This window comes from Orbicella faveolata, unplaced genomic scaffold (assembly GCF_042242905.1).
Source record: "Orbicella faveolata isolate gen_17 unplaced genomic scaffold, um_ofav_v1 contig_35, whole genome shotgun sequence".
Classification (NCBI taxonomy): domain Eukaryota; kingdom Metazoa; phylum Cnidaria; class Anthozoa; order Scleractinia; family Merulinidae; genus Orbicella; species Orbicella faveolata.
In genome coordinates this window covers 26,610,025-26,625,155 of record NW_028301564.1, presented here as the reverse complement: position 1 = coordinate 26,625,155, position 15,131 = coordinate 26,610,025, and the positions used below count along the sequence as shown (strand labels likewise).

General features: G+C 36.8%; 1 protein-coding gene across 1 annotated transcript; it reads right to left on the bottom strand.

Moving 5' to 3' along the window:
• Window positions 1–9,805: 9,805 nt before the first annotated feature.
• On the bottom strand, window positions 9,806–14,878 carry LOC110043414 (carbohydrate sulfotransferase 14-like). The gene is made up of 3 exons (XM_089273096.1): window positions 14,274–14,878; window positions 12,458–12,489; window positions 9,806–11,673 (listed from the first exon to the last, which is right to left on the bottom strand). The coding sequence occupies exons 1-3, from the start codon at window positions 14,470–14,472 to the stop codon at window positions 10,876–10,878; spliced, it is 1,029 nt and encodes a 342-aa protein (XP_089129222.1). The 5' UTR covers window positions 14,473–14,878; the 3' UTR covers window positions 9,806–10,875.
• Window positions 14,879–15,131: the final 253 nt, after the last annotated feature.

The following is a 15,131-nucleotide window of genomic DNA, read 5'->3' as shown; positions in this document are numbered from 1 at the left end:
TTACAACAGCCAATCACATTTTGGCTTCACCGCCTGATTACATGCACAGCTTCGTTTGCCGCGGGCATTCCATTGTTGCAGCGTATTGTAAGTTTATAATAGGTACTTGTCATGCGAACTTTAGAACTTTAACATCTTTTAAATACATACACCAGAATATCGTTTACCTTTGAAATCTCTTACTACTAGCAAATGGCAAACACGGCCGAGAAAATGTTCCTTTTTATCTTTGAAAACGCTGTTTTTATAAAGGAAAACCACTCGTTTTCTGCGATTTAATATCGAAATGTAAATCCATTTACGGCCCATTTTTAGATTAGTGTTTCTAATTGACCTAATTGAGTTTTAATTCGTAGAACTCGATACTCGTATACCAATTTGCAAATGCTGCAATCTGATTGGCTGAGTTATCGTACACTAGCCATGCGCCAGCCGTAGCCAGAAAAATTATGACTGAGGCAATGTCTGTAGTTTAGTTCTCTTCCTAGGTATTTAGGGTGTTTATAATGACTATAAAGAACAAAAACGAAGATAATGACTGAGGCAAGCCTGTTACTAGCTGTAGCCCTGACTATAAGCTCTGGGAGCCATTAGTAGAATTTCGCTGCACTCTCAAGGTTTTACAGTTACACCCACGATAAAATAACTCAAATTTCGATTTGTTACATATTTCTAGATCGCGGGGGCATGCAGTATCAGTCCTAATACCGATGTAACAGTTGAGGATGAAAAGTGTGGTCTTTCGAGTAACGTTTAAAATGAAGACTAGATCTTCGCTTCCCGACGCCCATGCATAATAAAACAGCTTTACACTTAAACTATTCCCTCTTGGCAATAAACCCGAATAAAATTCTTTTCAGGTGCGAGCTTCTGACAAGTTTCTCTTTCTTCGCAGTATATACTGTATATTCAAAGCACACAATCGCAACGTGCAATGCATCCCTTTTGTGCAAAGCATATTTCTCATAGCTGGAATGAATTTTAATGTTGGTATATAAAGAGGTGTTAAATGACACACCCAGTTTAGAGTCGGTCGCCGTTGCATTGCAGGAGCAAGAGCGAGGACATCTTCGTCGATGTGCTTTCTTCAGGCAAGTTTATGTTTCCTCTTTCTCTCTTGAGTGAATTCCTTTTGAACTAGTTGTTAACTTTTCCTTTAGTTTCCCTATCTTTTTTAAGTTTAGCTAGCCTTTAAGCGGTTCGATATTGCCTTCACGCTGTGAAAGTTTTAAGGTCATAATAAACATTTATTCTTAGGTTACACCGAAGACTGAATCACGACAAGTAAAGTTGATCATAAAATACTAAGTTACTGAAGTTTTATCCGTTTTATCGCCGTTCCTTTCCAAGTTCGACCATTTACATTTTCTCCCAAACGATGAAAGGGGATAACTCTCTCCTCGCTCGCAATTACTATGAAAGTAAAAGAACATTAATTCATATTTATAGTAAATTCCAGTCACTTCTCTCACCCTTGCTGGTAGTCGTTTATAAGTTTTGTTTCACATGTTAAAGGAAGTTTACTATTAAGAGCAAAAGAGGTTCAGCAACGCTACTGATCATACTTCACAACTATACTAAGTTAGTTAGAGTCTAATTGCTTTCATTTGTTGCTTGACCCGTGGTATTGTTGTTGTTTTTCCACAAACCGCGAACAGAAGCAGCAAAGGTGAATCCAAAGGAACTGTACTGGAGTGTTATGTTCAGCTTTGACCGTGCGTTCACGACTAACGCTTTCATCACCAATTCAAATGAAGTGTGGTACGACAAGTAATGAACTCCTGTGAGGACGCTGTTTGTTATGTATACTGGATAGCTTCTCATGCTGGAAACAATTCAATTAAATTTACAGATAAGTGAATACGTTTCTATAATCTTGTCTTTTCTTGGCATGAAGTCTTTTTCAGGGGTATTTATAAATACGGGGGTTCGAAAAACCGACAGTAAAATACGGAAAGTTATATAAAAGGGAAAGTGATTTCAGTGAGGAGTTCGAGGTACCGAATTAATAGAGACTGGAAAATGCGAAGCCCTTTCAAGAGTTTGAATTTGACGTTCTGAGAACTCTCTTGGTTCGACATTTTATGGTGCCTTGTTTCAGTTTGGGATGTAAAAGACTTTTTCAGAGAGTCGACAGTTAGCCAATGTAACGGTTTGTGACAGATGATGACTGAGGAAAGGTGGACCCGAAAACGGTCTGAAACTCGTTATTTTTTTTAGAAACTGACTAAAATGCCATTCAGAGAGAACTTCTGATCGATTTGGCTGGTATATCAATGACGTTATTAGACCCTAGGTTGACTTACGAGAAGTTTATAATGTTAAATGTCAAATTGCCGAAAAACTGGAAAAGAGTTTAAGGGCGGGAAATGTTTTGCAACCTATTCAGCTACTGTTATTGGTGCGCCAACAACTGAAACAACGGGTTCTCTTGTTAGAAAATTGTTGTAACGTAAAGAGTTTGACGTCGATCTCTGTAAACCTTAATTTGTAAACTTTCCTTGACAACTCTCTGACTAAAGACAAGGCGGTCACCGTAAGAACGTGTTAGTTTACGCGAACGCAAGGCTTGGCATGGAAACTAGCACGCTCGCAAAGAAGAAGCCTTGGACAGGATGTTTGGGACGTGATTATCATGTTGCCGAGCGACTGTTTACTGGTGGCACTTTCTGGCGTGAATAATGCAATAATTATAACTTTATAAGTCAACCAAGGCAAATAAATAGCTTAACCGTTTTCACCTGTTTTCTTCAGGATGAAGAGAGATGTAGTGGATTGGCAGAGAATATGCGAGCTTCTGACAGTCATCAGTTTTGGTAATTTTGGATCGGAGTGTTCAGAGCTGCGCTTCTTGGTGTCGGATGACTATTGGAAACATCTCATCTAAGGTAAGTCCGTCCTGCGACGTTTACAATTTAACCCTTTATAACAGTTCAAGAGTGTTCAAAATTAATGCGTTATCAAGTTTCAAGAACATTTATTTTATGGCTGTGTCTCACAAGGACTGGGAACTACAGAATTCATCATTTTGATTGGCTTAAATCGACATTGACTTCAGTCTAGCTAGATTTTCTCATTATATAGCAATCAATTAAGGAAAAGGGGAATACCGTAAGGGATGGATACAAGGTTTCTTAAACAAATGTGAAACCACAAAAAAATCACTACTGTTCTCTCAACATTTATGAAACCATGCGTGTTAAACTCCGGTGTAAGCTCATATGCTGAACACAACCGCGGGTTTGTCAGTTGACCGAGTGAGGGTAAAAAAAAGAGTTATTTATGATTTCTTTTTTCTCCAGGCTGGAAACAGATCAGTGTTCGAAAAATGCCTCCATCTACGATCACACAGTGCTCTTGGATTCTGGAGCAAGTTGCTGTTGGAAACATCAAATTCAGATAAGTGCATTATTTCTAGTCTTGTTAGAAACCACTGAACGGTTTCAGTGCAAGAATGATGCAAAACGAAAATCACTACCTAAAGTAATTGTATTGTTGACGAGCCAAATTATTAGAATTAATATTTAAAGAATATAAGAAACCAGTAATGAGAATTACTATTTTGAGCATGGGATGTGCCTTAACTACCACTCCTTTCCCTATCACCCTCTGTCGAATAGTTATTGTCTTGCAAATGTCGTTTCAGAACTAAATTGTCATTTTGTAATGCGTATGACATATCGATCAATAATCAAAACCAGACGTTTTTGAGAAAGTTGATGAGAAAACAACGTTTTCCTAAAGAATTGAAAACAATAGTAGCTTTTTGCAAGAAAAATTTAAATGAAAAACAACAGATAGAAATTTAAGTAAGCCCTGTTATCAAATGAATAAAACCAACTCATGAAAGCTCTCTAGTTTTTCGCATGAAGTCCGAGAAGACTTATTATAGTTGTTTCACATGGATAAATGTTATAAATTTGGGGAGCATCTGGAGTATAATATTAATGTGAAGTATCTCAGTTGAAAGGTTCAAACTTCCAGCTCATAAATTCATATCTTGTGAACTTTACGAAAGAATGCTATTCGTAGGGTGGGTTTCAACATAATTCAAATTAAAACCAAGAGGCTATACATCTCATATATCCTGAAAATGGGTTTTGGCGAGGAAACAACTCAGAAGATATCGTAAATAATAAAGAAAGTTATTTCCATACAGAATTACCTCGAAATTCGAAGTGAAAATGTAGGTAAACGATCCCACGTGTTGCGACTATATACTCTTCGAATCGTTAGCTGATTTACCGCGTCGAGAGTCTCGCTTATTTATTAGATTATATGTATCGAGTCAACGTTCGAGGCGTAGAGCTCGATAACTTTGGATAGAGGCTCCATTTTGCAGCGTTTCGTTGCGGACATGGGCGGTTGCCATGGTGGCTGAAATGTGATCGTTCTGTTTACGTCTCGAAGAAAAGCAGCTAATGTTCTGTTTATTGTTTGCCCCATTGCTTCTTACATGTCTCATTATTACATGACATTGTTGGCATGACATCCTAGTAAGCGTTTACAAGTTTTTCTTAGGGGATCCCCTTGTGCAATAACTTTTCTACTGTACCTTCCCGAGGAGAGCTGATGATAACATGGCAATCGTGATGATACTTACTGCTGAACTAATCAGGGCGTTTGAAATTAAGAAAATCAAGTAGTTACTTATTGAGTAAGATCACTGTTTCATTTTTCTTTTGAAAATAAGATACACCTGTGAAGTTTTTACGTCATCAGTTATATCATTCCATATTTTGTACCAGCTTTTAAAGAGAATTTCCTGTAATTCGTTCTATGTGGTTTCTTTGCTGATCTTATGTTAATTAATGGTGCAAGGATATGGCTCCGAAAATGCGAAATCAGTTTTACATAATTGATATTATTTACCTCAGCGCGAGGAAAATGTTTGAAGTTTACGATGTGTTCTCTTTCTAAGCATAAATTTTCAGTCATACAATTTACTTGATCTAATGTTGTTATTAATGTTCAAGACTGATGGAAATTTAAGACATTTAAATCGAGAAAGGGTGTTGTTGAAGGCTCGTATTGTCAGACAGAGGTTTATGCTGAGAAAAAAAGTCACAAATTACATCATGTAAAACATATTATATCATGACTGGTCGCATTTAATAAATTCAGTAACTTTGTTCCATGTGCAACTGAAAACACCCAACTATTTGTGTTTTAACTGTTTAGTTTCCCCAAATTTAAAATAACTGTTTGCCTGAACTGTTTGAAAACTTTGTAAAAGTTCACTTTTCAGTGATATTCGGCTAAACAATAACCATTTCTTTCAGCTAAGGAGTTCGGGCTTTTTAAATTACCTGCAGGTTGTAAAAACGGTTTTTGTGGCATAATCTGCAGATTTCATGTCGTCTTGCAGTTTTTTTATAGAGTAAAACAGGAAGTGAAACAAATTCCATATAGTAGGTCATAGTAGGGCTGAGTCCCTTATGGAGCGTGTTCATTGTCATGCAATAACAAATAAAATCAAAAACCATTCTGTGGATAAAGCCAAGAAATTGTGATATTATAGACAATAAATAAACAAGACAGTTCTCCAAGTGTAAGGTGTGTGTGTTGTCCCAAAGTTGAGATATTCGTCGAAATGTTCCGCGCAAAATTATTGTACCTGGTATGAAGCCGCCACTGGTTGACCTCCTTAGTCCTCCAATATGGCGGCCGGAAAATAGTGTAAACATTTAAAACTTTCTTTGGCAATCTGGTCGACTGATTATCTGAGCCGAACCAAAAAACATTTAAACAAACACTTTTCCTAATACTTTAACGCCTAAAATGGCTAAAAGTCACGATATAGGAGTATATATTTCGACAAACGCGGGCTAGGCTTTATGTAACGCACCGCCATAACTCCGAAATTCAAAACGCGCTGGTTTCCAAACGAAGGACGCTATTGAGCTGGAAAGTTGTAAACAGATATGATTTTAGTACCTCTTAGTACCTTTTAGTACCTCCTGATGAGGATAAAACCTTTTGTGGCTCTCTAGTTTTGGATATGAGAATTTGATGACGTCACGTGAACACACTCTATAGGCTGCACAGACAATGAATGATACATGAAAACTATATTTAGCTCTTATTAACCGAGCAGGAGGTCTGTATGGGAGAATTTTGACCTCGGTCGTGTGTACAGACCTCACTGCGTTCGGTCTGTACTCGCGACCTCGGTCAAGATTCTCCCATACAGACCGACTTAGCTCGGTTAATAAGATGTTTATTATATGGCAAAGAAGAAACTTTAATTCGTTTAATGTAACTGATTTGCTGACATTTTGCTTGCAAACGGAGATGAGCTTAACTTAAATCTGCCGAAATTTGCTCGTCCTCTCTACTTTTTTTTTTGTCATCAGGCTTTTTGGCACTTCCATAAATGATTGAGAAGAAAATAAAAGAAAACGGTAAACATTTTTGTATTTGAGTTTGCTACTTTTTCAACGCAAAATGAAACCGGTCTAGATGCCGGTCTAGATGGGAAAATCTAGACCGCGGTCAATATCGATTTCAGCCAATCAAATTCGTGAATTCGATCATTAGTTCCCAGTCCTTGTGAGACACAGCCATATAATAAAACTATATATATATAACAAGTTAAAATGGTCAGAGGACGGACAACTTTTGAACGAACTTAAAAAAGTTTAAAAATTTAATTTAAAAACGTTTCCAATCGGTCATTTACGACCTTCATCACTTTACAGTTGGCTGTAAACTGGTGAAGGTCGTAAATGACCGAAACGTTTTTTTAAATGAAATTTCACTAATTTTCTCCGTAAGAGAATTTCTTAATATAGGTCATCATATTATTATAGTATACGAATACAATGAAATAAAAATGAATTTCATTTTCAATTGAATTGTGTGTGCAGTGGCCACAAAACCTGAAGCTTTCATGAGTTTTAGAAATGATAAATCTTTCAGTTTCGCTTTACGGTTGTGATTTCTTATCCTGAATTTAGAAGTAACTATTTTGTTTTCAGGCTTTTTTCATATGGTTATTTAAGTCTTAGCCTTATTTTTTTCATTTTTAAAGATCAAATAATGTAAAAACACAATTTATTAAGCTTTCTATTGTTGTGTATGTAAATTGAGTCGGTGCTCTTTAAAATGATCTTCAAAATTCTTATTTGCCTTTGATAGTAAAACAGAAGTGTCGTTTAGGTTTATTGAGGTCTTATGATATCTATACCTAAGTTTATATGGAACGAATTTGTGGAATAATTAACGACCCAAAATGACTGATTTGTTTGGAAGACTTCACAGTAAAAAGATAAATTTGAATTGGTCATTGATTTAACCCCATTATATAATCCTATTTAATAAAACTTTTTATATATTCTTGTCAGGATAAAAAACAGCAATATTTAAACATGACGTTTCGGCGACATGTCACCATTATCAAATGTAAATTATTGTAAGTTAAACAACGTTACTCATATTATAAAGAAAGGAAAGTGTGAGACTACGTTAGAATAAAGTGTGATGGAGGAAAACAGAAAATATGTACTAAATTGACAAAAACAGAAGAATGTACATAAGTAAATAAACAGTTTCGCTGGAATGGAGTCTTTTTGAGTGTTCAGAGTCGGTCTCTTTTCCTCATTTAAAGCATCTAATAAATAAGGCACTCGAACTTTCCGCGGCATTTCCTTAGGATGGCAAATTGCTCGTAAAGATTTTTCGGTCTTCGATTGTGTTCGTCCTTGAGATGTTTACCTATGACATAACATATGTGCTCCTCAATGCGCAGGTGAAGGTGACGGCTCGTGTACCCTATATAATTCACATTACACGAATTACAATTAAATTCATACAGAGCGCATTGTTGGTTTGCCAGTGAGGGCTTTGTTTTCGTGACTTACAAATCTTCCAAGATTTTCCCACTTGTGAAAACTGCAGGTTGTAATACACGATCGATTTTTTTTCCAAGGTCGTTTAGTTGCGGGCGCACGGAGTCGGCGGATTTCCGAGTCTTTGAAAGGCAAGGAGATTAGTACAAGGCTTAGCACTGCTCAATTCGGTTTTGGTTCTGGTCTTGGGAAGCGTGGAATCTCTTGAAAGTAGAATCAATAATTTTGTCAGGATATTTCAGTTTCAGAAACATTGTTTTCAGATCCTGACACTCTTTTGAAAAAAGGTCGGGTGAGGATGACAAGCGGTTGGCGCGATCAAGCATAGTTCTTACTAGCGATCGTTTATATCTCGAGTCGTTTTATCAGAAATGAAGGTTAACAAACAACCACAAGGGGTTGATTTTCAGGGATGGATTAAAATCTAAGGATGCCTAGAGAAATTTGTAGTGAGTTGTAAAGGTAACCAATCCTATTTCATTTCTAGAAGCTACCGTGGTGAAACGGACACATCCTACAAAAAAATATGCATTTTTCATAGAAAAGATATATTCGCGATTCCGTTGCAAACTAAGATGCGATTTTCTTGAATTCGTTGCAATGCCACTTATTCACATACATCATTTTACTAGTGTGTCTTACAAACAAAACATTAACTTTGGGTCGTTGACTTGATATTCGCGGATACTCCAACGGAAAGATAACTTGTTTTTGATTTCACTCTTGATTTCTGAAAAATTTGTCTTTCAAACGATGGCTACAAATTGATTACAGTTAAGTGAAAAATGTGACAAAATGTGTGATATAAGTAATTAATATAAGACTTGCAGTGAAGAGGGTGAGAAAGCAGGCATCACATTTTGGTTATTTATTTTGCAGACTTGACAAGTTCTCAAAAATGCTGCTGCTGTAATGATCAGCTCAAGAGTCAACTGCTATTTTTCATCCAGAAAACAACACCTTATGGCCGCTTCTAAAAAATCTTCCCCCATGTGATTAACTTAAAGGTGAGCAGTTCAACAACCTTCAACAGTTCCTTTTTAGGTAAATTGTAGTATGCACAGACTTCAAATCCCTGTTATTTCGTTTTCAAGAAATATTGGCACATCATTTCTTTTCATTTTTCCAACATAGGTTGACAAATTTTTTCCTCCTAGGGTTTGGTCAGTGTTTCCATGGAAATTATGTTTTGTCAATATCTTTCCTTTTAAAATGTGGAAGTTTTCCGTTCATGCTTTCTTGTCTTCCAAGGAAACTGGATAACTGGAGGAAATATACCTAAACTCCAAAGTGGTGGTTTAACTTGGATATAGCTTCAAAGTACACGAATCAAAATATTGTTAATAATAATCACTTATACAATTTTCGGATTGTTTAGTTACCTGCTTTTCGATTGATCAATATTGATTACTCTTGTCAACAGGTACGCAGAGATTAGAAGAAACATTGCGTGACAACCAAATGTTATACATGTAACCTGTGTAGGTTTCAGGTAATCATTCTTTGTAATTTTGGTAATTCGTTTTTAACTGGCGAGAGTCGTTTTTCTTGAGTCATAGGGTTACATATTAGGTCAAAGTATAACTGGTTGTTGGTCATTTTGGATCATTAAATCCATTTTGTTGATCATCTAAGATTATTCAGTCCATATTAGATCGCGTTAGGTCATTTTAGATACCACGGTAGATCATATTTGGTAATTTTAGGTCATCAACTACGGAGCATGAACTTGTGGGTCAGAAGAACAATACACAACACCTCTTATTTTAGCCAAGAAGCAGGGGTGTAGCTAGCGGGTCCTCAGGTGCCTGTGACCCCCCCCCCCCCCCACCCTTCTGTAAGCCTTTTTTAAGAAAAAAACCTACAGCAGGTGGCAAAAATGACATGACAACCTGGTGAGTGCCCCACTTTGACACAGTGTGATCCCCCTTTGGAAATTCCTGGCTATGCCCCAGTGAAGCATTAAAATCTGTTTAATTGTGACTACTTTTAATCAAAATATTTTACAATATTAGACATATCCTAACAATGAGCCCTACGTAATTTATATGTGATAATTGTTCTTAAAAAAAACAGGTCTATGACGTCACCATGGGTATAATTTTTCCTGAAGTATTAAACAAATAAAATGCTTATCCTTCCAGCTGTCCAAATTGTGTGATTTGTACTGGAAACATCCTGTCATGTCAAATTCTACCAACTTGTACTAGAGCAGTTTTTTGTCTGTACAGGTGAGTAGAATCTTTACTCATTTATTAATGTATCTTTCTTTAAAAATATAACACTTTTACTACTCTTTTAAGGAATAGTAAATTACTTCTAGAGCAGTTTTCAATTGAGTGTCATAAAACCAAAACCAAAGTAATCACTCTAGCCAGTCACAAAAGACACAAACAATACAATGCACCAATCAAAATGTGAAGCAATTGCATTTAGCTCACGCAAAGCGTGGGAAAATGTGTGCAAGGTAGTCACCAATGGTTTTGTTTTACTTTAAATTGGATGAAAAAGTGGCGTGAGCTTTTTTAAGACAATCGCCTAGCATAAATGCAAAACTAATTACTTTTTGACACTCAATTGAAAACCGCTCTATTACTTTAGTTAACTTGGGCAAGTGTTCTGTAATCTCACATCATGCAGTTTATGGTTGGTTAGCATTAGAGGCATGCAATGCGTGCAGAACATCCAGCACACTGTTTCAATGTGTTAAATGTTTATAATTTAATCTGTTCCCTCGTCAATTTTAATGCCTTGTAACTGCATCTTAGAATTTAGTTGTAATTTAAAATGAACATTGAAATTCAGGCAGCAGCAAGATATTCAGACACAGATCTCTATATAGCCTGCAAAACACAGACATCTGGATGCTTGTCTTCGCCTAATCTCTGTAGGGCTAAGTCATCAACTTGATGGATTGGGGGTTTTGGAAGTGGGGGGAGGTGGGGGGGACTCAATTATCAGATGTGCATTGAGTGAGTAGGATTAAAAACTGAGTGCACAAAGTGAAAAATAAATTCAAATCATTTTAAATATTTGGTTTTTGATATGAAAATAATTTGTAGTCCAAATCATATTTTCTTAGTGCTTTTTTCAACATATCTGGTGATACATCTGTGAATTTCTTACTTGTTACATATCCTTTACCACCTGCTTTATAATACTTCTGTTGTTTAGGAAAAGAAACTTGGTCATTCACATTAAGCTCTTTCAGTACTTGATTAGCATCCAACTCCAGATTCTCAAAGGATCCAACAAAGTCGTATGAAACAGCACAAGGTTGGCACAATTCATAGAATGGCATCCAGTGCTCATTCATGTCTTCCACAGGACTCTCTGCTACATACTGCAAAAACTCTTCTAGTGAGACGTCATCTCCTTTGGAGTTTGCTGCAGCATTCTTCCGCACATGCTTGACAATTTTTCTTCCATAGCTTTTATGAAAAGAGGTGTTGTTTAACAAGAACTTGTCTTTATATGCTGACAGAATTCTGACAAGAGGTTCCCTTACAAACATGAATTTATAATACTCTTGGAGTTTGCGTTTGACAGCCAAGGGTGGTAAATCTCCTAGGAATGTAAAGCTCATGTGATTCACCTTGCGGATGGTGTTCGTGTCAGTAGCTTCACCATCCAGTACCATCATGACTCTTTTCCAGTTTGAACAAGCAACTTTGGGCACTGAACAGTACAGAAACTTGTGCTCATCATTAACCAAGATGTGTTTGGCTAGGATCCCTTTCTCTGTGACAGAGAGGGAATCCCACGATTTCCTTGTGTTTCCACATACTTGTCTCAAGGATTTCAGCCTTTGTTCACTGGAGACCTGTAACGGAGAAATGACAAGATAATTAAAGAAGACCGATCAATAATAATACAATCCCAGTAATGTTAAAGAAACAAATTAAGTTAGTCCTCTGCTATTCAACACATCTTAGGAGGTTATGTGACGTAATAGGTAGTTCCCTCCTGTGGATTGAGCTGTCCAGCACCTCTTTCCACCCAGGTGTATAAATGGGCACCAGCAAATATAACACTTGGGGTAACCCTTCGATGTACTACCACCCAATCCAGGGAGGAGCAGAAACACTCCTGGTTGCTTTGTGCTATGGAAAATTGAGATTAAGGGGTGCTGACCTGATGAGCCATTAGCTGCACTTGAATGCAGACTTGTTAACTTATTCAACAAAATAAACCTTGAGCAATTGGAGATTCACCTATTAGACCTGCTACCAAAATTAACAAGAATGGATGTCTCTTCACTAATGCACTAAAAAGTTCATCCATGAATTAAAGTAATGTTTTATAACGTGAATTCAAAGTTGTTACTACAAGCTCCTGGATTAGATCACTCTGAATATGACGAACTCATGCTAATAGTCAGCCCTCAGGCACAGCGGACAGTGCTTACCCAAGATCTCTATAACACAATGTTACTACTGGAATATATATTTTTTTGTTCCCACTAAATAGGATGCTACACATACAGCTGTAGTCTATTACAGACTTGCCAAGAACACAACCAATCCTCGATTGGATAACAGATCAGAAAGTCCCGAATTTTCTCCTAATGCTCTAGTGTGTCTCAATCTGAAGAAACTTCCACTTACCACAGAATTTTTTACAGTTATTCCTCTAAGTTCTGTAAACCAAAGTAAAACATTAAAAGCTCAGTACTGTTACAGAAAGCCTTGATTTCAAGTTACAAGGTTAATTAACAAATAAAGAAGCTTAAGCTGTGTATTATACTGTGATAAAACACAACAAGCATTTGAGAACATGAGGGAAATGTAGAAAACACGAGGAGTGTTTTCTACATTTCTTGAGTGTTCTCAAATGTTTGGAGTATTTTATCACAGTGTAATACACGGCTTAGGCTTCTTCATTTGCTTTATGATATAGGCAAAAAACAATAAAACACGTTTTCTCTGTTTTATACTCTGATAAAACATGGGTTTTGTGACCAATCAGAGCGTGTGCAGGACCCTGCGCATGCTCTGATTGGTCAAAAAACCAATAGGTTTACCTGTATTATAAATAGTTTTAAAACCTTGTGGGGCTTAATCAAAATGTATTTAGCAATGTTAGTTAACTAGCAATCTGCTTCACTACACATTATGTACTGACAGCTAAGAACAGAGATCGGCAATGTGACAGCCTTATATGGCTATACTCATGGCACAAGGAAACATACGATGCCAATGAGAAATTTACACTTCAACTTGAAGTTGCTTGAAACCCTTCATGAAGGCAGCATGTTTTTTGTCACAAATAAATATGTGTACACAAGGCTAAAATCAGGCTGAGTCTTTAGAGTAAGAATCAGAAAGCAGTTTAAAACACTTTAAGAACCAGAAATTGATTTGCTGTTAACTGATTTGTTTTACCCTCGATTTGTTCGACACAATTCCCACACAACAATAATATTTAACATTTGAAAATTAAGACAGCTTGTGTTTGTTGGCAAAATATATATTAAAGTAAATTATTGATATTTTCTTCCCCTAACATTCATTAAATTAAGATTTATAATTTAAATTTGACAAAAATAAAATTTTACAATTAAGGTTTTCTTAAAAGGAGTCTAGCTTAAGGTAATTTTGTCCAGGATCCGGATTCACATGAACTTTGACGTCAACCAGGCGTCACAGTAAAATTTCACAAAATATATCTTTTACACACACTGTTTATACGAGGAAAATTATTTTGCTACAAGAAATCTCTTTAATTTCCCAAACATTTTCAAAAGTGAATCGTACAAAATATTGTTACAAACATTTTTTTTTATGATTACTATGATTACTACCACGACTTTTTTGAAACAAAATTTAAAATAAAAGGTTTTTAGTCCGTTTGTTTACCACGTGAAGGTGTCAGCTGGTTAAACAAAAGTCATGTAATGAACTTGCGCTTTAGGATTCATCATAGTTAACTACAGATTTTTTTTCGTAAAACTACGACGCCTGATTCATAAAACAACAATGACAAAATTTTACGTACTATAAGCAAAACATTTACGACAACTTGTCCAAATATGATCCTTTCAACAAGCACACAACTCTTGTCTTCACATAGACTCCATTATTTAACTTTGTAGCATTTAGTATTCATAACCACTTATTACTCTCCCGTATTTGCATACAAAATAAGTCGAAGTAAATTACGAGCGAATTGTAAGAAAGTTATGAAAGCGCAATTGTATTTTAAATTTACATCGCCCGGAGATACAGCGTCCCGAATAATCTGTTGAACACAACCAGCCATTTGACCTTGCATTGACAAACGAACTTAGATTTACAATACCCCATTTGTGTAACCAAGGGAAAAAGAATCAATCTAAAAAAGGAATGAAAAGTTAAAGATTCTGGGATAAATTGGTCCGTGTTCATCATTGTCTTGAAGCTTCCGAAGGTTATAAATGCTTACCGGAAATCCACGTTTCTCCTTGTGGTTTTGCCTCTGATCGCCATTTGCTCGAGAACAGTGGCGTTGAATGTGAACCTGTTCTATCGTCACCTTCTGAATGCGAGAGCAGAAGGTGCAGTCCAGCAACTATGCTGAAGATCAACACAACAACGATAAATCTAACTTTTGAACACCTCATTTTGCCAAGCAGATTGGTCATGCACGAGGGAATTCTCCGAACAAAAGAAGGTCCTTGTTATGGTGCCACATCTGTACTGTCTGTCTCTCGCTATCAACCAATCACATTTGAGCCGCGCCGCCTGATTACACAGCTTCGGCTTGCTGCGGGCATTCCATTGTTGCAGCCTGGTACCCTCGGTATATATATGGGTTATTGACCAAGTGTGAGGACGAGGACGAGGACAATATCCAGCCATCTTGGCCGAACAAGCTTGGTCAATAAAGGATTTATTATATGGCTTTCGGGAAAATTTTTCTTGCGGGACATGGCGGGTAGTCCCGAGCGGGAAAGATAGCTCCATCTTGCCCGCTCGGGTAGCTAATCACAGCGCAGGATTTGATTCATCTTGCCCGCTCACGGAGCTAGCCATATAATAATCTTTCTTCTTTCTTGGAGAACATGAGATATGTGTATATAGTATGTCAGGTACTAATCATGCGAATTTCGGTACTTTGACATCTTATAAATGCTGAATATCGTATTCCTTTGAATTTGCAAAGAAACTGACACACCGGGTAGGGGTAAGGCCGATTTGTCATATTTCGGTCAAAATAAGTCTTGACGACGGGAGGAGGGAAGGTCAGATTTCACGGAAACTGTTGTTTTTTTACCAGACAACGAAGTAGATACTCCAAAAC

Excerpts from the sequence above, each read along its gene's own strand:
- LOC110043414 (XM_089273096.1), bottom strand. The coding sequence starts at position 14,472 with ATGACCAATCTGCTTGGCAAAATGAGGTGTTCAAAAGTTAGATTTATC. Across the intron at positions 12,490-14,273 it reads AGGAGAAACGTGGATTTCCG|AACTTAGAGGAATAACTGTA; the intron begins GTAAGCATTTAT and ends TTTGGTTTACAG. Across the intron at positions 11,674-12,457 it reads TAACTGTAAAAAATTCTGTG|GTCTCCAGTGAACAAAGGCT; the intron begins GTAAGTGGAAGT and ends TCTCCGTTACAG.